Source organism: Ascaphus truei, chromosome 13 (assembly GCF_040206685.1).
Source record: "Ascaphus truei isolate aAscTru1 chromosome 13, aAscTru1.hap1, whole genome shotgun sequence".
Taxonomy (NCBI): Eukaryota; Metazoa; Chordata; class Amphibia; order Anura; family Ascaphidae; genus Ascaphus; species Ascaphus truei.
The window spans coordinates 30,693,959-30,719,630 of NC_134495.1; the positions used below are offsets into that span (position 1 = coordinate 30,693,959).

The window sequence follows — 25,672 nt, forward strand, 5'->3', positions numbered from 1 at the left end:
GTGCTCCAGCCGGATATGAATTGCAAGGTTAGTAGGGAGAAAAAAACGGGTGACGCGGCGGTCACAGCTCCTCCAATCAGCCAAACGCATGTAGAAAAAATAAAAAACTTTATTGAATAAACATCGTGAACATCAGCACATCAGCACAAGGGAAACTCTGACGCGTTTCGTTTGGATGCGGACTTTTTCAAAGAGTAATTTCCCTACACATGAGACTGTCTCCTTATAGACCGAGTTGCAATTTGATTGGTTGCAAATAGAATGAAGGGGCTGCCCCTTTACACCTGCAGACTAATAGACACTAAATCACAGTGCTCTGTCTAACTTAGAAACCATCTCATGTGAACGGAACCCCATAAAATACACAATATACATTTTAATCAAAATACATCTTATACTAAAAAACGGGGGAAAGGGGGAAAAGGTTATATTTAAAAACAAACGAAGCTGGACTGATCACAGACTAGATAATAAATTGACTATGGAAGAGCTTGAAACAACTGTTGTTCATATATATTATATACATATAGTAATTATAATGAAATGATAAACAGTTAATCTGTAACTCCATACTTTGTAAATAGAGATTATTCCTAGTGACAATATATAGATAGTAGACATATAAACAAGTACATAAATGGATATATACATGCACCTATATACATAGATATTATATGAACTCTTTGATGTAATAGATTGCACCCCAGGCACTTTCTAAGGGGAGAGGTGGAAGAGTTTATTATTAACCCACCAAGAAATGTTTGAGCTCCCACTCATGGTTAATACCCATTGGGTGAAGTGTGCCTAGGGTGTAAATCCAATACATTTCCCTTTTGTTTAATGTATTTTCTCTATCCCCACCTCTAATGTGGGTGGGAATATGCTCTATTGCTGCATACGAAAAATTCTCAATATCACCCTTAGGGCAATTAGAGAAATGCCTAGCTACCGGATGTGTTAGGTCTTTCTTTTCAATCAATCGGACATGTTCAGCAATCCTCATCTTTACTGGTCTTATGGTACGTCCAACATATCTTTGATTACATCCGCAATCTAAAATGTAAATTACAAAACTGGTGTCGCAATTTATGAAGCTGTTCACATAATACTTTGTTCTATTACAGTGTATAATTTTAGTTGACTTTGCATATTTACACATTGAACACTTGCCACATGAGAAAAAACCTTTAGGGATTCCCTGTATACGGCAACATCTGGACTGGGAGTTAAACAAGCTTGGCGACAAATGCGTAGCAATTGTTTTTTTTTTTTTTTTCAACTTAAATTTTTTTATTTTGAATTGTGTGAGTACATACATGTCATGCATTCATGATAAACATTGGAGGTAAACGTGCCTCCTGCAATTGGAAAACATGCATCATGTGTAGTATCTGTGTACGTTGGACAGACGGGGAGACAGACAGACTAACCGACAAACTACATATAGCTCCCAGCCGGGAGGGGGAAATGGGGGGGGGGGAGGGGGGGTGGGAAGGGGTCTCCGACCGAGGTTCCGCTTCTAAACGTGCGACCGCTGGCTCTCTGCAATTAAGAAAACCGATACTCCGGCGGGCAACCGGTGTACCCCACACTCTCTGTCCATCCATGAACTGTGTGTGCTCTTGGACCGTCGGGGTGTCTTAGGGCCTCTTTAAGGGAGAATGCACTTTACAACTATCAATGCCAAATCGTGGCCCTATCTACCCCCTGTATGTCTGTCTGTGCCAACCATGGTGACCAGACTTTTAGGAAATTTGTGCCAGTGTCATTGACCAGACTCGTCAATTTCTCCATCTGGCAAACTGACCAAATTCGGTTCCTGATCTTTGTGATTATTGGGATTTCATTTTGTTTCCAACGTGCTGCAATCTCCCCCCTCACCGCCGTTGCGAAATGAACCGCCAGTTTGTTTGCTCCCCTGGAGAGACCTTTTTGCGGCCTGTTCAAAAGGAACCGCCATGGGTCGACGGGGGTGGATGTGCCGAGGATCCTATTCAGCCAATCATTAACTGAATCCCAGACCGGCGTAAGTTTGGGGCAAGACCACAGCATGTGGAGCAAGTCTGCTTGTTGTCCGCATTGTCTTGGGCACAATGGGGAGTAGCTGGGCAGAAACTTAGCTAATTTAGTGGGGGTGTGGTACCATCTCATCATAACTTTATATGCATTCTCCCTCAAAGTCGTGCACATTGAGCTTTTTGACGTCGCCGTCACAATTTTTGTCCATTCCTCTACATCAATTTCCTCCTCTAAGTCCTTTTCCCATTTAATCATATACCCCGTTTTGTCCGTCACTGTCTTACTAGAACCGATTACTTCCCCGTACATCTGCGATGTGAGTCCCTCGGTGGATGTCCCCGAACGACAGAGCTTTTCAAAATTCGTCATTGGTATGTGGGGCTGCACTGATTGATAAAACGCTCTGAGCTGGAGGTATCTAAAGAACTCGGCGTTGGGAATTTTTTGGTATTCTTTAAGTAAATCGAATGATTGAACGCCTCGTTTTCCCCCCAGATCTATTAGCCTGTTAATTTTGCTTTTTTTCCAGATAGAGAAGTCTGCGCTGGTCCGGCCCGGAGCAAAGAGTGGGTTATCCCAAAGTGGGGTCATACCTGACGCTTTATGGGTCAGACTGCATCTCATACGTGTGGCCTCCCAGATCGAGATCGAGTTGTTCATGGAGGATAGCGGCAGTTTGGCACTAGTCCGTGCCTTTTTGGGGAGCCAGATTACATGTTCCAGAGCCACAGGGGAGCAGAGCTCCTTTTCTAGGGCGACCCATCTTTTTGAGTCTGGATTCGTGTGCCATTGCACGATTTGGCATAATTGCGCCGCTTTGTAGTAGGACAACAAACAAGGTACCGCCAGCCCTCCTGCTTCCGTTCGTTTACGCATAATTTGTTTTCCCACCCTCGCTTTCTTGCCTCCCCAGATAAATTTATCTATAGCTGATTGAAGTGAGAGGACATCCTTCAATCCTATTGGCACTGGGAGGGTCTGGAATAGGTATAGGATGCGTGGAAGCAGGTTCATCTTAACGCAGTGGATCTTTCCGATCCATGATATATTGTGGGTGGACCATCTTTTGAGGTCCCCTCTCAAAGTCTGTGTCAATTTGGGATAGTTTGCCTGATATAGCATGTCATACGCCTTGGTGACGTTGATCCCCAGGTATCTAATGTTTTTCGGTTGCCAATTAAAATTAAAATTTAAGGCGATCAGCTTCTCCATGTGCGTGGGGAGATTAATATTCATGGCATCAGATTTGGACTGGTTTATTTTGAATCCAGAGATCCTGTTGAATCTCCCCAGCAGGTCAAAAAGATTTGGCAGAGAGGTAAGGGGTCTAGATATAGTCAGGAACACGTCATCCGCATAGAGTGCCACCTTATGCGTCTGGTTTCCAATGTCTATACCCGTAATGTCTTTGCTCTCGCGTATGTGGGCGGCTAGTGGCTCCATACACAACGCAAAGAGGAGGGGGGAGAGCGGGCAGCCCTGTCGTGTTCCGCTCTTAATTTGGAAGGGGTCCGAGACGAACCCCTGGTGGGTAACCCTTGCCAACGGATTCTCGTAAAGGGCGAAAATTGCTTTTGTTAGTTTCTCTCCCATCCCAAACGCTCCAAGCGTGGCCTCAAGGTATGGCCAGTCTATCCTATCAAATGCTTTTTCTGCATCCAGACTGAGCGCCATAACTGGTATTGATCTGGCATTGGCTATTTCTAACAGATCAATGATTCGTCGAGTATTGTCTGAAGACTGTCGACCCGGGACAAACCCGACTTGATCTGGGTGCACCAGTCTGGGTAGGATGAGACCCAATCTATTGGCCAGGAGTTTGGCATAAATTTTAATGTCCGAATTAATCAGGGATATTGGTCTGTAGCTTTTGCAGTCCAACGGGTCTTTTCCCTGTTTATGTATTACCGAGATGGACGCTTGGAGCATTTGTTGGGGGAAAGGGGTGCCTCCCAGTACTTGATTAAACATGTTGCGAAGGAACGGGGTTAAGAATTTTCCGAATTTCTTATAGTAAAGATTCGAGAAGCCGTCGGGACCCGGGGCTTTAGAGGGTTTTAGGTGTTTGATAACCTCCAATATTTCCTCCGTTGTAAAGTCACTACCCATTGCCTCTCTGTCTAACCCACTCAGGCCCGGTAGATTCGAGCCCTTCAAGAAATCTTTCAGGGCTTTGTCCGTGCCAGCCGAATGGGCTACTTTATCCCCATCATATAATTTCGCGTAGTATGTTTTGAACTCCGCTACAATGTTTTGCGGGTTGGCCGTGATGTTGCCTGACTCCAGCCGTAGGGCCTGGATATTATAATTACTGGTTTTAGCGCTGATCATATTAGCCAGCAGGGTATCTGGTTTGTTTGCTTTTTCAAAGAATCTTCTCTTAGTCCAACTCAACGACTTCTCCGCCTGGGAGGCCAGAAGTAGATTTAGTTTAGTCTGAGCGTCGCCAATCTGTTGGCGGGTGGCAGGGTCTGGGGCGATTTTATATTTATCCCAAAGTGTCTTTAGCTCTGCGTGTTCCCTCTTAATTTTAGCGTTGCTCTCTCTTTTCTTACGGGCCGCAATACTAATCAGGTTCCCTCTTATTGTTGCTTTGTGTGCCTCCCAGAGGGTTATGTGAGAGCTAACGCTTCCTTTGTTTTCTCTAAAGAATGTTTGGATTTCATCTCCAATCCTGATCTGTAGATCCGGGATTTTAAGAAGGGATTCATTTAACTTCCAGTTTGCTCCAGGCCTGTCCAGTCCTATCTGTGTGCACCGTAGCTCTATTGGTGCGTGATCGGACCACGAAATATCGTGGATTCCCGCATGGGCGATCTTTGGGACCAGTCTACTAGAGACAAAGAAGTAATCGATTCTACTAAATGAGTCGTGTGGGTGTGAGTAGAACGTATAGTTTCTAGTGAGGGGGTGGAGTTCCCTCCAAATGTCGACCAGCTGTAGATCGCGCAGTCCCTGTTCGAGGGCCCTGGTTCCAGGATCCGTTCGGCCTCTGTAGGGCCCTGAGCGATCTAGGGCTGCGTTTGATACCGTGTTAAAGTCTCCCCCTATAATTAATGCGCCTTTAGCGTGTTTGCGGATAGTTTCAAAGGATGAGACGAAGAAGGCCGGGTCCTTTCCATTGGGGGCATATATTACGGCGATCGTGAGCGGTTGCTGGTTAATGGACCCTGTGAGTAGCAGGAACCTACCCTCCTTGTCCTTCTTCACCTCATCTACCACCAGTCCCACCCTATTATGTATCAGTATCGCTACTCCGCGTTTTTTTACCCTTGCGGACGCTAGGTAGACTTGTCTAAATTGCTTATCAAAATATTTGGGGAAACTGGTGGTACTGAAGTGTGTTTCCTGTAACAGCACAATGTCCGCACCCTTACGTTTATAGTCGGTGAGCGCTATTTTCCGCTTACGCGGGCAATTCAGCCCCTTGGCGTTGTGTGAGATAAATGTTAGTGACATGAGGTGCGTGTGTTCTCACCTCTTGTCCTGAGTGTCTTCAGATGGGGTGTCCGGTACCCCGCGGGAGCACTCGGCCTCTCTGCAGTGCACAGCGGTGCGCTCAATGGCAGCGGGTTGCCTCTCCGGCCGGAGGGGGGGAAGGGTAGGGGGAAGACATATGGGACAAAGGACACATATAGGGAAAAAAACAACAGTGATATGAACAACCATGTGGGTGAGGCAATAATGGTCCCAGACCACCACCCCCACCTTGCCTTCGGGTAGGTGGAACTCCTCCCGCGCCCCTGGCTCTCTCCTCCCCTCCACAGGGCTCCTCCTCTCCACCCTCTCCCAAGGACTTTCTCGGCTACCTGGGCATCCGCCCTGGCCCGAGTCTGTAGACGCACAGCGACGGCCAGACTGAAGCCCCCTGCCGGCAAACAAATGTTACCATGATGTATCTCTTGCCATGAGCTATCCTCTAGCACTTTTAAAGAACTGACTCTATCTTCAAAACCCCCCCCCCCCAACTTATTCGCGTTCCTAACTGCGGAACCTAGCTTACCTCCAGCTCCCCTCCCTCCCTAAAGCTAACTCGGAATCCCTCCCCAAGCTTTTGTTCGGTCTTCCTTGACCTCTTATTTTGCCGCCCACTGTCCCCTTTTGGGGCCTTGTAATTGTGTTCATTCTGAAGTCAGCATGCGATCTTTCTATGCCTAACTCCCAACCCCCCACTTCTCCTTTTCCCCCCCCCTTCCTCTCCTCCTTTCCCCCCTCTCTACTCTTCCCTTCCCCCCCCTCTGCTCTTCCTGTCCCTCCCCTCTTCCTCTCCCTTCCCCCCCCCTCAGCTCCTCTGTTCCCCCTCTTCTCCTTCTTCTCCCTCCTCTCCACCTCCTTCCCCTCTCTCTCCCCCTTCCCCCTCTTTCCCTTCTTCTCCCCTCCCTCTCCCCCTTCCTCCTTGCTCTCTCCCCCATCTTTCCTCCCTTCTCCCTCTCCTGTCCTCCCTTCTCCCCCTTCTACCTTCCCTTCTCCCCCTTCTACTCTCCCTTCTTCCATTCCCCGTCTTATGTGGTCCCGTGCCACTCATCGTCTCTGGCATCCTCCTCCTTGGGCCTCTCCCTCGCTCCTCCCGGCCTCCGTAGGCTTGCGCTGTGGCTCCTCCCCCTTTGGTCGGTGTCGCCGCCATCTTGGAGGGTCCCGTTTGTCTCCCCGCAGGTCTTCTCGCGGGGTTTTGCCGTTACTTCCCAGTGATGTCATCAGGTCCCGCCCTCAGCTAGTTAGTCAGTCGGAGAGGAAACAAGATGGCCGCCAGACGTGGAACACTGCTGCTGGGCTGCGGAGGCGGCTTGGAGGTAAGTGCAACTTGGAGCAAGCAATTCCCCAGGCGGCTCTCAACGTTAGAGCCTTAACATTGCAAACTTTGTTAACTTTGGCGATGTCTAGTGAGCCGGATTACCCTTTTGTCATGGGTAAATATAGTCCTTTAACGATTTAGGTTTATTTTTGTTGTCAGTTGTCTTCTTTGGCACCAGCCCTCCTCACTTAGGGCTCCGAGGCTGTCGGCTCCTGTTAGCTTTCCCAGCTTCCCGCCATGTTGGGTCTGGGGTTGCATGTTCAATAGCCGCCTCTGCAGGGGCTTTATCCTGCAGCCCGAGTTTGGCCAAGAAACTCCCCCCTTCCTCTAGCTGCCGCAGGGTGTGTGGGACGCCGTTGCGGATCACCATTAGGCCAAACGGGTATAACCAGCGGTAGCGGACCCCCTCATCCCGTAGTACCTTTGTGATGGGTGTAATTTTTTTCCGTTTGAGGAGGGTAATGGGGGAAATGTCCTGAAAGACCTGCATCTTGTGGCCTTCAAATAGTGCCTCATTCCGGGTCAGCTGACAGAAGGACTCTTTGGTCCTGAAGAAATGGAACCGTGCTATGATGTCGCGGGGGGGGTCTCCTGGCTGTGGCCTCGAGCGCAGGGCTCTATGGCACCTGTCCAGATGGGTGTCACGCTCCGACTTTTCAGGCATAAGCTGCTGGAGCCATCTGGTCACGAAATCCTCCGGATCCGTCTCTTCCTCCCTGACCCCCCGGATCCGCACATTGTTTCGGCGGTCACGATTGTCCGCGTCCTCCTGTCGGTCGGCGAGGTCCCGCACCTCCTCTTTCAGTTGGGCAAATTTTTTCTCCGCTTTCTGTTGGGCCTTAATGGAGGAGTCGAGTTTCCTTTCAAGGGAGTCTGTTCTGATCCCTATGCTGCCCAAGTCCGCCCGCAGAGCGGTCAATTCAGACTGAAAGCAGCGTTTTATGTCCATGCAAAACTCCCTCATGTCCCGTCGGCGCATTATCTGATCATCCATAGCGTGATCAGCCCCGTCCTCTCCTTCAGACTCGGAGCCACTGTGTATAGGCCCCTCGTGGGTTTTGGCGCGGCCCGCTTCTCCCTTGGCAAAGTAGTCGGTTAAGACCGACGAGGTCCGCTTCGAGCGCGTTGCCCTTGACATCCCTGCAGCTTCAGATGACTATGGGAGCTTTTCTGTGGGTTTCGGTGAGATTTATGTGCTATTTTTATTGATTTTCGTGCCGGCTGTGAACGGAGCTAATTACTCACACGTCCATGCAGCCAGCCGTCGCGCATGCAATTGTTTTAGCCCTGCGAAACACAAATCTAGGCCCATCTTTTACAAATTCTGAAATGTCTTTATCCAATGTCAGAGTTCTCCAATGTTTTTAGAAGATATCACATATAAGATGCGATTGGCGATTGTAGGTGGAAATAAATAATGGGCTTGTTTCTCTGTTATTGGAAAAAGATTGTGAACTCTTTTTTAACAATCACGAGGTTTGTTCCTCTTTATAAAATCATTGAAAGAAAGACCCTAATAAAGAGGAACAAACCTCGTGATTGTAAAAAGAGTTCAAGCGGGAGTGGCGGCGGTGATGGAGGGAGCCCACCCAAGTGGCAATCATGGTAGCTGGGCCTGACTTCTGGTGGGGCCCAACTTCCATGTCAGGACAACCCGGGTGGGCTCATTCCAGTGGTAGGGCTCCGGGGAGCGTAAGAAACTCGGCACTCACAGTTTGCACTGGGCCCCGCGATTTTCCAAGCCGGCCCGGCTAATACACACAATAGAAGTGGCGTTAAATTGCCCATAACCGGCTGATAATTATACGAGAAGTCATCAATCTCCCAGAAGCTTTAATTAGCAGAAGGATCCGAGCTTCAAACACTGTCAGTACAGCTGAAATTAATAGGTATAGGCCATGAAAAACAGATACAGTACCTGCTAAATAGGTCCAGAGGAAAGGTATGAGGCAATATGCACCTTTAATAAACCAACATACGCGTTCTTTATAGATAATATTGTCGTATGACGAGCTTGCAAACACCACCACATCTTCGTGTGTGTATTTTACTTGTAGATCTTTGAAATAGTTTTTATAGCGTCATTTCATTTAAAATACCTATTTGACTGAAGGAATTCAAGATGTACAGCCTGGAAGAAAGGGAAAAGATCATGATATTATAGAATCCTCTAAAATACTACAAGGGTATCCACAAGGTACAGGTACAAAAGAGGTCATGTTTTGACCTGGCACATGGTAGACACAAGGAAAACACAAACAACTAGTTTGTCACTGAAAGAGTTTGGGATCCATGAAGACAGCTCCTAGTAGAGGTAAAACAATACTGGAATTCCAACCTCCTCCTTACAATAAACAGAAGGGAGTACTAAATATGCAAATGAAACTAGTAGCAAATGGATCTGGTTCTTCACAGCAGATGGGGAAATGGACTGACCCAGTGGACAAAGTGGTTCTTGTAGTTAGTTTTTTTTGCGTTCTCTTTATTTGTATACTGTATGAGTGTGATGTGTTTCTAATTTTCCTTTTGTCAATAGGGAGTTACTTGGTGGAGAAGAATGGTGGCCGCTCTTGTTGTCTACGTCTTCTATACCAGCTATTATACAGCTAGTGACACTCCCCTGGTTTCCTGAAAGTCCCAGGTACCTTCTTATAGACAAGCAGGATGAACGTAAATGTTTAAAAGGTAAGATGCCGAGACGAAAACATTTATTCGTCAAATTATAAATTGTCTGAAAAATTAATACATTGTTATGAAAATATGTCAGTAGGAAAACATTTTGTCATCTAGTGAATGAATATCACATTATGGCCTTTAAGGTGTCTACTGGACTAACACCACATTGTAATTATGACCCATAATGTCCTAATCACTTGAATAGGCCTTATTGTGTCTTCCAGCATTGGAGGGGTTTTATGGAGTAGCAGTTCTCCGTAAATATGGCCTGTCTGTGACTGAATAAATATGAGAATTGTCGTCGATTTCTCTTTTTCCTGTTATAGCTTTGAAATTTTTTTATGGTCCGCAACACTACCAGAATGAGATGGACGATATAGAAAAAGAATGTTTTGCCTTAAACAGTGAGAAACCGAAGAAAATATGGGAATTGTTTTTGGACCGGACAGTAAAATGGCAGCTAATTACCATCATTTTAACTAATGTGGCCCAACAACTCAGTGGAATTAATGCAGTAAGTACAAGTCACTAATTACATTTTCCAATGATGTACATTCACAACAGACTGTATGAGCTTTCTTGACCGTACAGTTCTCTTATTCATTTACACAGAGATTTAGTTATTAACAAATCTCTTCTTATAATAATTTACAGTGTACATCATTTTTCTCCAGTACTGTACAAGCTATAATTATGTCTTTTTTTTCTTGTACACAACGCTCCATCAATGTGACCATTTCAATACCGAATAAAAAGTCAAAGATGGAGCACATTGGGTATTGGAGTTTTAAATGATTTACTGAATACAGTGGCCCATTATATTTCTAAGTGTATATCTTGATATTGGTACCCTTGAATGTATATGTCAAGGGCCAAGGATCTTGTTGTTTAAAATTGAAAAGGGTCCAGCAATGCCAGACTTAGTTATCTCTGCAAATAGAAACAGAATTTGATGGCAGATAAAAACCACTTGACCCATCAAGTCTGCCCATTTTCCTACCTACTGTAAAACATCCGACTCTATTTGATCCTTGGTTTTCTTTCGTATTTACAATAGCCTTATGTCTGTCCCAAGCGTGTTTGGCTTTCCTTACTGTATTACTATGCTTATATGATTCTGTTACTACGTTAAAATAAAGAAGGTAATTATAAGGGTACTGTAGATGTTTGGGTGGCAGATCTTGACAGCAAATGTCTATAAGATTGATTTCTCTTTCAGAAAGTAAAATTGTATTTGTCTTGTACCTTGGACAATAATCTACTGCAAACAGTATTTCTTTGTATTCACAGATCTACTTCTATGCAGAGTATGTGTTTACAAAAGCTGGGATCCCTGCTGAAAATATACCTTATGTCACACTGGGCACTGGACTTTGTGAATGTGTTACTGCTTTGACATGTGTAAGTTGAGTTGATCTGGTACCGTTTAAGTCACTGTAGCAGTGGCTGAAACATACAGTGCAGACCCACAAAGGATACTAGACATGAACATTGACATTCTATCTGGATAATACAATCAATGTAATACCCAATTATAAATACCTAATGCCATAATAATATTAATATTGTTTGTTATAAATGTACAGTTCTACATAATACTTCAAGGATACACAACTTATCTTTATTTCCATTACATTGTGTTTATATTTAATGCTTAATGTATTTTCATAGTAACCTAACAGATACAAATCTTTTATTTGGTCATACAGTACTGTGATGGCCCAAATAATTTTGGGGACTGTAAGGTAGGGAATTATTTTTAGATATATCGATTTCTCTTCATTTTCTTTTATTGTAGTTCAACTTGTTTTGTTATGTATTTAACCTGCATTCTTTAAGTAGACTTTCTGCTGTAACGTTGAAGCAAAGTGTACATGGAGTGTGCAATTAGTAGTGACGTATGATTCATAAACATAAACATTACTCCAAAGCTAAATCCTATGTATACTAGGAACTGTTCTTCCACTGATTATAATTTAGTCAACCTTCAGAAATTCTCCTGGTTAGATTGCTAGGTTAAACTCGGCATAGCTCTCTATAAACGTCACTCTCTCCTGGCCTTTAAACAAAAAAAGGATCCAATACTTATTGTATAACATACAACAACAGTTGAGTTCACTGCGAGTCCTAAATTTAAGCTTTAAATATTTGTTGTTCACTGAATAAGTAAAGCTTTTGAGCTCAGTATTATAATATTCTTATGCTTCAAAAATATATGGGGGAAATAACATAATGTACAGTAATATAATATGTAAAAATAGGAAGCAAGAACAAGACTTGAATATGCCGAGCTGTGCAAGGCTATCTGCAAACATATAACAGAAGATGGAAGAGAATGTAACTGTGACATGGTTAAGAAGACTATCGAAGATAACAAAAGCTTAAATGAAGACGAAGCAGCAACCGCTGATTGGGAAGAAGCTAATCATTGCACTCAAACAAGACGATGGATAAACAATAAAAGATGGTGCACTTATCTTAAAGAAGAATGAGGACTTCTGTATGAAATTGTATTAGAACACAGATAACACAGGGCAGAGGATGAGCGATAAGAAACCGCCAATGATGTAGATGTACCATGCGTCCTTCCAGAAGAATTGAAAAAAGCAATAAAATCCATGACGAATGGGACGGCTTCCAGGGATGATCGAATTACAACTGAAATCTTAAAAGAAACTGGGAGTCTCTTTACATGCGAAAAATACCAGAACAATGGAGTAATGCCATAGTTATTTTCATCAACAATAAAGGAGACAAAGGAGACCTCAAGAACTACAGACCAATTAGTCTGCTGCCAATCACTTACAAGATTTTTACGAAAATACTGTACTCGCTAATTGACTGCATAACACAATGGACCCCATCCAAGTTGTACAAGAAGTGATTTCCCAAAGTAATGAATACAATCACACTCATTTTAGGATTCGTAGATGCCGAAAAAGCATTTGATTTTGTCTACACCTCAACAGTTCTAAATGCATTAAGACAAAGTGTTGAAGAAACATACACTGATGAGCGAGAGAGCAAAGCGAAGACATCAACTTGACTTTGTGGATGTTTTGTGTGTGTGGTTTTTTTTTTGGTCTGTTTTCTTGTTCATGTGTTTGCTCTCCACAGGCCAAACACCTTGACTCATTCTGATGACATTTTGAGGGTACCTTCCTGCCATCTTAAATCAGATCTCCCAGAAGTTTCAATCAAAATGGTGCAGCCTTCATCTTGGAAATAAGTTTTTGTTTTTTGAAGTGATAAAAAAATTAAATAGTATATTTCATCGACTGGATTCTTAATACAAACTATTACATGTATTATTTTGCAACTACATTTTCAGACAATTTGCTTGAATCATGTCAGAGAAATTAAATATTTAAAATGAAAATTAATTGGTAACCATTTTACTTAAGAATTGGCAGTTGGGAAATTATATTTAACTTATTGTGTTTTTTTGACGGATAGTGAATGATCTTTCCAAATTCAGAATGTTGAAAATATTGACTATATAATTTCATTTCTTGCTAAAAGCTATTGTTTGGGTTTAGAATCCGGCTTGTGATGTTTTGAATAAAACAGAACACTGACCATGTACTGTACAAATAATAACAAAGTTTACTCGCTCACCCCACAACACGGTATAAAATATAGAAATTTTCTAGTATAATAAAGAGCATTTATGAAAATGCCACATCAACCATTAGATTACATGAAGCTAAAAGCAAGATAAGGATCAGCTAGGGAGTGCGGCAGGGAGACACCATGTCACCAAAGCTTGTCACAGTAACACTTCAAGAATTGTTCAAGACATTGAATTGAGAAGATAAAGGAATCAAAATCAACGGGGAATACTTGAGTTCCTGGCGATTTATATAAGACATTGTTATTTTTGCCACAAGTCCAGAAAACCCTAAGCAGCAAATTGGGGAACTCGTCGAAGCAACCAACAAAGTGATGTTCAACATATGTGACAACTCTGCAAAGATCAAAATAAATGGAATAAAACTAGTCGAAGTAACAATGGATGAGAACTTTCTGAATTAAACCAACAGGAAAATGAAGATGGGAGGGAGTGCATTTGGAAGAAACAAGCCAATCTTTCAAGGGAACCATCCACTGTATCTCAAGACGAACGTTTTCTACCAGTGTATGGGGTTAGCACACTGTTAAAAATGCATTAACTTCAATGCAACTTCCATAATCAAAAACACTTCCAAACATAAAATAATAGTCATACCTCTAAAATGGACACTATGATACGGACAGTTGAATTGTGGCTTTATTACAAGCATATGAAATTCGGATATGGCTCCACCTGAATACATTGCTGGCCTGTCAATAAAGCATATACAGATGTGAGGGTGCTGCTGAGATGACCAAATGATTCTGTGTAACAGCTGGGAGAGAAGATAAAGCCCAATAAATGTTTTCATCATTCGGCATGTGGTGTAGATGACAAGCCGAGGAAAGGAACCATGGTCATGATATGGAACAACTGTTCATCACTGCTGAACATCCTGAAGTCGGGGCATGAACAGCATTCTGTAGCTCAACTTTTCGATGCTCAGCAGTGAGGAATAGTTGTCCCACCACTGTGTTTTTGTTTCTTATCTTGACAGATTTGCTAGGGCGGTAGGTTAAAGTTAAACATTGCTGATACAGGCCCCCTTTGCTGCTTCTGGAGCCCTGCTTTTCTCCCCAAACAAATAGGAAATGCTTGCAGATCTCCCTCCTACCGTAACTTTATGTAGACAAAGGGTTATCTTTGTGTATGGGTGTTATGAGGGGTATTCTGTATGATGTCTAGGGGGAGGTGGTTTATTAGGGTGTTGTGTTGGAAAAAAGTTTTTTTATAGGTGTTGGGAAACTGATTTTTTGGGGGGGCTATAGGAAAGGTTGTTTTTTTTTCTTCAAAATGGGTGCTGGTGACGAGTGCGTAAACTCGTGTTTTGGGTGTTCTCAGTGTTATTTTTTGGTGGGTTGAACTTTGAAAGTCTGTATTGGTCCTGGTAGTGTGTATTTTATAATTGCTATATATTACCAATTTTCAAAATCTTAAACAGAATTGTTTAAATGGAAGGTTCTGTCGTACATACACTATTTGCTTACAACCACTTTAATGAGAGCCCTGAGGCTTTACTATCAACCTAAGGGTGCCTCAACAACTCAAAAATGTAAATATCGAAGAGTCCTTATATGAATGACTTAGTTAGTCTGACAGAGGTCCAAAACAGACGAAGCAAAGGCTGGGGTATACTATCAAGAGGGAAGAAGTTGAAGGTAAAATGAAATAACGGATTTACATAGTACAGCTAAATGTTTACAAGGTGAGTTGAAGGTTCAAGTGTTACTATATTAAAAATAAAAAGGAAATAATTTAAAACGAATATTGTATGGAACAGAGATACCTGTATAAGAATAAGAATCTGCTATATTATGCATGTTAAAAAATATACTGTATGTACAAGTCTGCAGAATTTCCAATAAAAAAGATTTTACAAAAAAAAATGTAAATATCAATTCCTTAGGAGAAACAAAGATCAGGATCTGCTAGTTTAGTGTCTTTGCCACTAATAAAACATTGATAAATGATTGCAATATTCCTATACTACATTTGTGTTACTAATTGTGTTTATTTCCTATAAAAGTATATGTTGTGCATTCTTTTTAGGGTTTGCTTATAGACAATGTAGGAAGACGGGTTCTCATTATTGGAGGATACGCGCTGATGGCCTTTTGGTGTATCGTGTTGACATTGACACTGACATTTCAGGTATGAATGATATTGCTGGGATATCAATAAATATATGTATAATCCCATGATAAAAAATTATGTTATTTATTGTCCCAAGAAAACCCCAATTCTATAGCACAACTCAAATTAATGTTGATATTATATATTTTGTCAGAATATGATCTGATATTTTGTCAGTATTCAATAGCTGAATTATAATATTAATGCATAGAATTGTGTGCTTTGATGCACTGCACTATTTAATCTATTTTTTTAACTGACTACTAGGGCTATAAGATATTTAACAAATACAAAGTGAACCTAACATATTTAACATAATAAAAATTAAACATACCAATATACATCAAATGGTGATTAATCCCTGAGTTGCCCATAAGAATACATACACCCTTTACAGTAGAACCTAGGTAGCCTCATTGGCACTCTAGGGGTGAATGAAGACAAAAGAAGACCACAGTGAGGTTACCCATTGCCTTCAGTCCAATGTGGTAATCCAATGCCCAACCATAAAATATACCCCCAAAAATCCATGAAAGTAAAAAAATCTACTCTTGGTAACATCATGGCACAAAGAAAAGAAAAAAAGGGAAAAAAACGTCACACCAAAAAATAAAACCGAAGACCTACAAAGGAACCTAATCCATGGCCTGATGGGCTATAGCAATCCCGAGCCATCCATGCCCCTCAACGACGCTTTCTCAACAATGATTGAAGCCCATCATTGTATGTAAGTGTGTGTGTGTGTGTGTGTGTGTGTATATATATATACAGGCGCTTATCGTCTTTGTTTTTCATATGTATGTGTGTGTGTGTGTGTGTGTGTGTGTGTCTATATATATATTTTTATATTTTATGCAAATGGCATAAAACAATGGAACCCCCCCCCCCCCCCCCACACCAACATCTGATGTCATTAGTAAGAGTGGTCAACCCATAGCATTTGCATGATGTAAAGTCGTTTGTATGCATGAATACGTATGTCAGTGTGAGCTGTAATATATTTGATGTGGCCTGATTACATTCAGTTTGCAAAATGAGTAAAGGCTAACGGGCCATATTTCCTAAGTGCTGTTACTCCATAAAATATCTTCAGTGTCAGAAGAGAAGACACGATTGACTTCAATGAGCGTATATGGCTTATTTACTAAATCATGATGGAAGGTGTCTTATGGAGTAGATCCAAGTGAAATGTGAAAAAATCAGCAGCGCACAACCAAGGGAGCCAGGCCAGTGGATAGTAAAAATATGAATATATTGATAAATCACAAAAAAGAAGGTCAGAGACCCTCCTACGCGTTTCGCGCTTTATCAAAGATTGATGGCCTGGCTCCCTTGGTTGTGCGCTGCTGATTTTTGCACCTTTCACTTGGATCTTCTCTACCTGTGGCTTGGCACACCTCACCTGAGAAACTCTAGGAGTGGGTAAGAATATCTACAAATGGACATTTTAAATCTTGACAAAAGTGAATACAGTACATTGTCTTATTGAAGAATTGAGGTTATCGTGCCCCCCAATGAGGTTACAGCATTGTGTGGGCTGCCATCATTTGCTGTCACCTGCAGGAGGGTTTATAACTATTCATATGTGTAAGACATCTCACGGATCTTGCTTAATACCCACTCCATGTATGAGTGTTCTCTATAAAAAACTATATTTGTGAAAAATTACTCAAAATATTAGTACCGGAACTATTTGAGCACTTGCTCTTTGTCTCTTGTGCTGAATTTGTCTTATGGAGAAGCACTGCTCCGTAATAAAGCCTAAAAACATTTGGGAATCAGAATTCTGGTAGTTCCATCTCCTCACACAGCAGTAACAGCAGATCTACACTACCTGCATACATTATTTTCTCATTTTTACATCTCTTTTTTACTATTTGTATATTAAAAGTGAATGTTCCAGACCAATGTAATGGTTGAAAATCACTGTGCTAGAACTATATTGTTTCGCTTTCTTTTTTAGGAAGTGTTTCCATGGGTACCTTATGTAAGCACGGCTGCTATACTTGCCTTCATATTAAGCTTTGGGCTAGGACCAGGTAAGCATGTCGGGGAAGAAAAATATGATGCGCAGCAAAAACACTACAAAAAACACTGAAACTATGTCTTAAAACTGAAAAAGAAAAGATTTAGAAAAAAAACCATACCTCAAATCTTTGGAAGTTACAATTAATGAAATAATCGAAGACAAAACATTATCGCTGAATAACCTTTATAGACCATCCTTTTTCTTTTCTTACATTTATTATTTAAAAAATGTCAAATCGCCTACCTATAAGCATAAAACATATGCTGAAGTTGATGTGAAAAAAAAGCAACCTCAGCACAGAAGCATCATATTCATAAAATCATGACAAAATCCCTCCATCGAACAGTGCGCAGCAAATAAATATACCACTTGTTAGTACACACATGTCTCAGACAGGTCTGCAGCCCTATTGTTCACCATTATCTTTTAGCATACAGTGCTTCCACTGCAGCCAGGGATTCTGGGAAATGACATGCAAATGAGCACACAGTGTCACCTATTTTTTTTATTTCATATACAGTATACTTGGAGGCTTCGATTTTATTTAATATTAAGTGTCCTATATTTATCATTTAATAACTAATTGAAAGTAGAAAGACTTAAAACGAGAAAGACAGCCATTCCATAATGATATGTACTGTAACACAAAACTGAATGACGTCTGTTTTTTTTGTACAATACCATGTAAATTAAAGAAACAAAGGGTTAAATGTCGTTGTGTTCCTGCATTTCTAGGTGGTGTTACAACTGCCTTAACTGCAGAACTATTTACACAGTCTGCCCGCACTGGAGCGTACATGATCGGAGGATCTATAAACTGGTTAAGCTTTTTTACAATAGGAATTCTTTTCCCATTTATAGTTGTAAGTATAATTTACATATTAAACGAAGAAAATGTGCTATATGTTTTCACTTTTCAAATGGAGCTGCTTGCAGGCTAAGAATAGTTGATTGAAAATACACATTTGTGTGTGTCTAAATATGTATATGCGTTACTATGTATGTGGGAGGGCTTAAGATAACTATGTTTCAGGTCAGTTTTGCGTCTTTTTAGAAGTCAACAAGAACCTTGATGTAGTGATTACTACTTATTGTAGGAATGTGTCTGGAATAGTAAGAGCCAGATGCACTAAGCTCGGTTAAATCAGGGCAAATAAGGTAAGGTGACCTAAATAGGTAACAGATGCCATGGGTATACACTAAGCTAATTGTATGCAAAATCAGGTGTTATTTTGCTCATTCGTGTAAGATTAACGTTAGGTCAATTTAGAGTCCTAAGTGTTATACTGTACAGGCATACCCCGGTTTAAGGTCACTCACTTTAAGTACACTCGCGAGTAAGGACATATCGCCCAATAGGCAAACGGCAGCTCGCGCATGTGCCTGTCAGCACGTCCTGAACAGCAATACCGGCTCCCTACCTGTACCGAAGCTGTGTGCAAGCGGGGAGACTATAGAGCCTGATACAAATGTGTTATTTACATCAATTATGCACATATAGGATGTTTGCAGTACAGTACATGCATCGATAAGTGGAATAAGGGTAGTGTTTCACTTTAAATACATTTTCACTTTACATACATGCTCCGGTCCATTGCGTACGTTTATGCGGGGTATGCCTGTATGTCCCTTCAAACCAGCCTTGAAAAATTGCACAGAGAGAAATCTGTGCGCACATGGGGTACGTGGGAGAAATGCTAATAGAATATGCAAAGTATATTTTAATGACGCCTATTAGCATATCTCTCAGGTAGCTTCACACAGGTGTCTCTGCACGAGCTGTTACACAGTTGGTTTGAGGGGATAGCACTCAGATAAAGAATAAGTGAATAAATAATAAATGTGTGTAGATTTAAAGTGTAATAAATTAATAATTTAATAGGGTGTACATAAAAAGACTGCTTAGCAAATATAGCCCAAGGAAAGTTCAAACTGTGATGTGAAGGATGAAGAAGGAGCAGCTCAGTGAATAAAGACACTGACTCTGGCACTGAGTTCAAGCATACAAACCTGGTTCAATTCCCAGTGTCAGCTCCTTGTGACCTTGAGCAGGTCACTTTATCTCCCTGTGCCTCAGGCACCAAAAACATAGATTATGAGCTCCGCAAGGCAGGGACCTGTGCCTGCAAAATGTCTCTGTAAAGTGCTACGTAAAACTAGCAGCCCTATACAAGAACATGCTATTATTATTATGAACCAGATTCACCCACTGCAAAGGCAGTGATATTACCGCTAAGCTACACCTTCAGTTCAAACACACCAGAGAGAATAAAGACATCCGTTACGTGTGTGTGTGTGTATATATAATACTTTAATGCCATTACATTACAAGTAATAATATTGGACATTTTTCTCTTTTTCTTTTAGAACGGGCTAGATCAATATTGTTTCCTGGTTTTCTTTGTGGAGTGCAGCTTAATAGCAAGTTTTATCTTCTTCATTGTTCCAGAGACCAAAAACAAATCATTTCTTGCTATCAAGGAAGAATTTAAAAAACTTAACTTTGGTCAGGGTGCTACAAATTCAGAAGAGGACCAGGATGAAAGTATCATGTGTGATGCCGTCGTGTAAAATGAATTACCTGTTTCTCTAAGTACTGTATTAAAATCTGCAAGAATATTACTTTTCTAGGACCAGTTCAGATATTAGAAGTTCCAACAAAAATCGGGATGTATTCTTGCTTCCAAGTTTACTATCTTTGCAATAAATGGACAGCAATATTGTCATGGAAAGTGTGTGTCACAAATCAATATGGGCCATGGTTATATGTTCACAGAATGTTCTGTTCCGGCAAACCTACGAAGATTGATTTCTTTGAAAAGTTCGACCCAATGTTTGTATCTACAGTATGTGCGGAATCCCATGTCAACCACTATCTTTCAACAGTGTAGTAATAATGATGGATACAGCCACACAAATGCTCACTCACAAAAGGTAAGTAGATTTTTAGGTACACGAGAGCTCTGACTCTACGACCTGCCTTGACCATGAATGTACACCAGTTAATGTTTAATAAGCCTTGTTTCATCAGAGGGAATATGGTAATCTAATGGTAAAATGTATGGGTACTCCATCTACCAGGTGCGTTATGATCTGCCAATAATTTCAAATAAATAAAATTTAAGAAATAAAAAACTTGTTATTATACAACTATTTCAATGTTATATAGTTCAGGTTGAAAACCGGACACGACCATCAGCTTCAACGTTTTTAAAATTCTATTTGAGTAGTTGCAAATAATTTAAGGTTGTAGAATAATGGGCGCCAGGAACGTTGGAGTGAAATAGTCATTTATTCGTGTCCCCATTTAGAGGGGACTGCTCATACACATATTAATAACGCTGCACTGTATTTTATAACAGAAATACATGAATACAGCTCTTCCATCAGTGCCAAGTTCCATACAGTTCTTCCATCAGGGGGTAGAGCTGAACCACCGGTACCCGGGGGCCCTCTTTCCTGAGGCTCTATATTGCATGCCATATTCCTTTTATTACACACAAATTTACCTTTCAACCCCTGACCTTACACCTGCTATACAGACCAAAGTTTCTGAATGCCTCTCTGGAATATCATCCTGGATGGCCATCCGCCGACTGAAACTTAACATGGCAAAAACAGAGCTCCTTATACTACCTCCCAAACCTGGCCCTACTACATCCTTCCACATTGCTATTGGAAATACGATCATTCACCCAGTAGCCCAAGCACGCTGCCTAGGGGTCACACTTGATTCCTCTCTCTCATTCTCCTCTCATATTCAAAACGTTTCTAAAACTTGTCGCTTTTTCCTCCGCAATATCACAAAGATACGCCCTTTCCTCTGTTACTCAACTGCTAAAACTCTGACTCAGGCCCTCATTCTCTCCCGTCTCGATTACTGCAACCTACTGCTGTCCGGCCTTCCTACCTCTCACCTGTCTCCCCTACAATGTATCCTAAACACTGCTGCCAGAATCACTCTACTCTTTCCTAAATCTGTCTCAGCGTCTCCCCTGCTGAAATCCCTCTCCTGGCTTCCGATTAAATCACGTATCTCACACTCAATTCTACTGCTCACTTTTAAAGCTTTACATTCTTCTGCCCCTCATTACATCTCAGCCCTAATTTCTCGCTATGCACCATCACGACTTGCGTTCTTCTCAAGGAAGTCTTCTTACTACCCCCTTTGTATCTAAAGCTCTCTCCCGCCTTAAACCTTTCTCACTTTCTGCCCCACACCTCTGGAATGCCCTTCCCCTCAATACCCGACTAGCCCCCTCGCTATCCACCTTTAAGACCCACCTTAAGACACATCTGCTTAAAGAAGCATATGAGTAGCACTGGATAATCATGGACACATGACACAAAGCTTGGCCCCCTGCAGAAGCACTTACTAGTATTCCCTCCTACTGTCTCTGTACGTTCTCCCTACCTACCAATTAGATTGTAAGCTCCTCGGAGCAGGGACTCCTTCCTTAATGTTACTTTTACAGTATGTCTGAAGCACTTATTCCCATGATCTGTTATTTATATTTGTTATTTATATGACATGTATTACTACTGTGAAGCGCTATGTACATTTTATGGCGCTATACAAATAAAGACATACATACATACATACATTACTTATTCAGGATTCCATTTATCGGAGATCCTAACTTAATGGATGCCATCCCTATCTACAGCATAATAAACAGGGGGGGCCCGATCTATACTATTACTATAAAAACATTACCTACAGTATCTACTCTCCCTGTGGCTCCTCTCCTCATGTCCTCCTGGAACCTAACCTTCTAGAATAGTCCCTCCATATATACCCATGTGTTACATCTGGATCTTCAAAGAAACCCAGAGTGGGGCCCACTATACAATAGCCATGTTAATAACCCTTTAGGGGGTGTGGGGGGGAGTACATGTAATTGTGATAGCTCAGCCACTTTGCAGGATCTTTGCTCTCACATGAAAGGCTGGAAATGTAGGGCATAACTCAAAACAAAATACCTACAGATGCAGCCACCAATATTAGATCACTTGCCTTGGAAAATCTGGGGCAATCTCCCAATCAACTGCAACATTTCTGTGAGATTTCTGCAGCCAGACTAATGGCCCATCGGATCAACACAGCGGGGGGTCCCTGCAGTCCAATTCAAATTCAATGGGACTGCAGGGGCCTCTGCTGTGTTAATCGATGGGCCATTAGTAATCTCACAGAAATGTTGAGGCATTTACTGTGAGATGCATTCGTTTTTGCCCAGGCAAGTGATCGGATACTGGTGGCTGATCTGCATCTGTATCCGATGTGGCTGCATCAGATCCTAACTATCAGTTGGAGAGCTAAGTTCTGTGCCAACAGCCAGCCCTGTGCAAGCGACAGTACCTGCATTCTGCTTCTGTGCTCTCAGTGGGGGACTATTCTAGTAGCCTTCATAAAAACAATCTGGGTCTGTGTGTGTGTCCCTCCATTCTCTCTCCCCTTCCCTCCATTCTCTCTTCCCCCCCTTCTCTCCCTATCCCCCTTCCCTGCATTCTCTCCCTCCTCCCCTTCCCTCCATTCTCTCCTTCCCTTCCTTCCCCCCTCCATTCTCTCCTCCCCCCCATTCATCCATTCTGTCTCTGCTCATCCGATACTGTCTCCCTATTCTGTCTGTCCCTCTCTCTCCCCATTCTGTCTATCTCTCCCCATTCTGTGTCTGTCTCTCTCTCCCCATTTTGTGTGTCTCTCTCCCCATCGGTTATTGAAGGCTCATGTGACCTTGCTGAGCGCTTGGAAATCAAATTTCCATGTCTCTCCCAGCGCTGAGCTTTGGAGCGTGTACGTGCATGCGAGCGCGGCCGTACTTATTGGGAATCACTGAAGTGATCTCGCCAAGCACGCTCAGCGGCAGCGTGGCCACAGCATAAAGTTATAGTGCAGTCTACCCTGTAGAGTAGTGTAGTGTAGATAAATGTATGCTATTGTCTGTAAGTTAAAAAAAATCTGCACATTTAATATAGTGGGGGGGGGGGGGGGTTTCCCCCAATTTTTTTTTAATTAAATTAAGGGTGTGTCTCAGAATCAAGGAAATAGGGTATTGTCTTATTCTAGTATTTCAAAAATGCTAAAATTCCTATTTTAGTCATTGTTTATTCCTTGTGTTCATTCATGTTTTGCAGGTTTAGTGGGTCGATTACAACATTGTCCATGCAGGAAACACACTGTCATGTAATGTTATGTTATTCATACATCTTTTTTTTTTTTTACATACAGGTTCCATAGGGACATGCATGTAAAGAAATTCAATGACACACACATGCTTTTCAATCAGTTTTAAGTGATTTATACTATAAGTCTGCCAGAGGTGGGAAATGTAGTAAACACAGTTTAGTGATTGAAGATTGGAGACTAAACATTTTGGTGAAACTTTGTGGTGAAAAGTTTAGAAGAACAACCATCCACATTTTTTCCTAGAAATATCTGCTGGTGATCATTTCATCGATATATGACATGAGAGGGTAGCAAAAAGGTTATAGGGGAAACAGAACATGACAGGTGGACACGTGTGAATTAAAAATATAGATTAAAGATGGATAAAATAGCTATAAAGTTTTATTATCAATGCTAAGAATAGGATGGTTCCATGATTGTAAGCAGGGTGTGTCTTCTGTACTGTACTACTGAATCAAATTAATTTTGTGTATGGCAAAGCTGTGAATCATGGCATGTATGCATCTGTAATTATACAGTATCATTCATTGTTATGTACAGAATCACCGAGACTTTAATGTCAGGTCCCATGGTGTAATGGTTAGCACTCTGGACTTTGAATCCAGCAATCCGAGTTCAAATCTCGGTGGGACCTATAGTTTTTGTCATCTATAAACCTTGGTTTCCTTTTCATTTCCTTCTAATTCTCGAATCGCAATATTTTCATAATATCACAAAATACATTAACTCAAACTTTGTCAAGAGATTATGGGTCAGGACCGACATGGTGGCTGTGCAATCAGTGCCACCGCACCTATCCCTGTGGTTATAGAGGTCCTGCATTCTTCCCCACAACAATCAAGGTGATTTCTGGTAGAGAGTGTGGGGCCACTGTGTGTGTCTTACCTTCTCAGAAGCGGCATCTCCTCCTGTAGCGTCATGTAGTTATGGTTGACGCAATGTCACATTTGAGTAAATGGTACCTTTTTGTCAGCAGAACACACTATATGTCATCAAAGAAAGTAATTTCAGATTTGGACAAGCATTGCGTCCAAATTGTTTTGATAGGTGTTATTTCTATAATCCTGTGTTTTTTTTCTCTGCAGAATACATTTTTAGCAATATCTAACAAATGTCTTTGAGATTGTATTCAATATAGGTAAAAGAGAATCTGTATAGTATAACTTTGGAAAAAATAATTGATTACTGCACATCTTCCCATTAAATATAGGTTCACACCAGTTTTCTAGTTGTCTTGATCCTTGTCACATGTAAAACGGGTAATATTTGTTATACTGCTGGGTTATATGTGCACAGACAAAAATCTAGAAATATGATAGCAAAAAAGTTAAGTACTTGATAATCCTTTTATAATAGGTTTGTCTTTTGTACTGTACAATGAAGAAAAATAATTTTGTGTATGGCAAAGGTGTGAATCATGTCATTTATGGATCTGTAATTATATGATTTATTGTTATGTACAGAATCACAAACATTCATGTCAGGTTCCATGGTGTAATGGTTAGCACTCTGGACTTTGAATCCAGCAATCTGAGTTCAAATCTCGGTGGAACCTATTGTTTTAGTCATCTATGAACCTTTCTATTGCCTTGTGGTTTCCTTTTAATTCTCAAATCGCAATGTTTTCATAATACCACAAAATACATTAACTCAGACTTTGTCAAGATATTATGTGTCTGGGCTGACTTGATGGCAGTGCCATCGGTCCCACGGCACCTAGTCCCACGGTTACCGAGGTCCCGCCCTCTTCCCCACAACAATTAAGCAGATTGCCGAGGGAGAGCAGGACCTGTATTGGATCAATCTCAAAAATAATATCTCAACCTATAATATATGCTGATTCAGTTATACATGAACAACTATTTGCGCACCGATTTGAGGAAATGGTAAAAAAAAAAAAAAAAAGGCAGAACATACTCTTTATGATCAAAGAAAGTAATATCAGATTTGGAAGAGCAATAAACTTTTAGAAATTTCTAACATACTGTAGATTTTTGAGTTTTTATTCAATATAAGTAGAGGGAGTATCTGTATAGTATAAATTATATTTTGAAAAAACATTAATTGGAGGAAATCTCACCATTAAAGATAGGTTCAAATTAGTTTTCTAGTGTTCTTGATCCCTGTCAAATGTAAAACGTGTGATATTTGTTATACTTTTGGGGTATATGTATGCAGATGAAAATCTACAAATATGATAGCAACAAATTAAGAACTTGATAA

At 41.4% G+C, this 25,672-nt stretch overlaps 1 protein-coding gene and 2 non-coding genes across 6 annotated transcripts in view; all 3 read left to right on the top strand.

The window, feature by feature from the left end:
- LOC142465099 (solute carrier family 2, facilitated glucose transporter member 11-like) overlaps nt 1–19,988 on the top strand; it is a 97,105-nt gene extending 77,117 nt beyond the window's left edge. For all 4 annotated transcript variants that reach the window (XM_075569012.1, XM_075569011.1, XM_075569010.1 and 1 more), the window contains 7 exons: nt 9,348–9,496; nt 9,814–10,001; nt 10,778–10,888; nt 15,150–15,251; nt 17,197–17,272; nt 17,998–18,125; nt 19,630–19,988. In XM_075569012.1, the coding sequence (XP_075425127.1) occupies nt 9,348–9,496; nt 9,814–10,001; nt 10,778–10,888; nt 15,150–15,251; nt 17,197–17,272; nt 17,998–18,125; nt 19,630–19,833 (958 nt within the window). In that variant the 3' untranslated portion in view covers nt 19,834–19,988. The remainder of the gene's footprint in view (nt 1–9,347; nt 9,497–9,813; nt 10,002–10,777; nt 10,889–15,149; nt 15,252–17,196; nt 17,273–17,997; nt 18,126–19,629) is intronic.
- A 4,023-nt stretch (nt 19,989–24,011) lies between these two features.
- Nucleotides 24,012–24,083, top strand: TRNAQ-UUG (transfer RNA glutamine (anticodon UUG)). The gene has a single exon. It is a non-coding gene; the product is annotated as a tRNA-Gln (tRNA).
- Nucleotides 24,084–24,932: 849 nt separating this feature from the next.
- On the top strand, nt 24,933–25,004 carry TRNAQ-UUG (transfer RNA glutamine (anticodon UUG)). The gene has a single exon. It is a non-coding gene; the product is annotated as a tRNA-Gln (tRNA).
- The last annotated feature ends 668 nt before the right edge of the window (nt 25,005–25,672 follow it).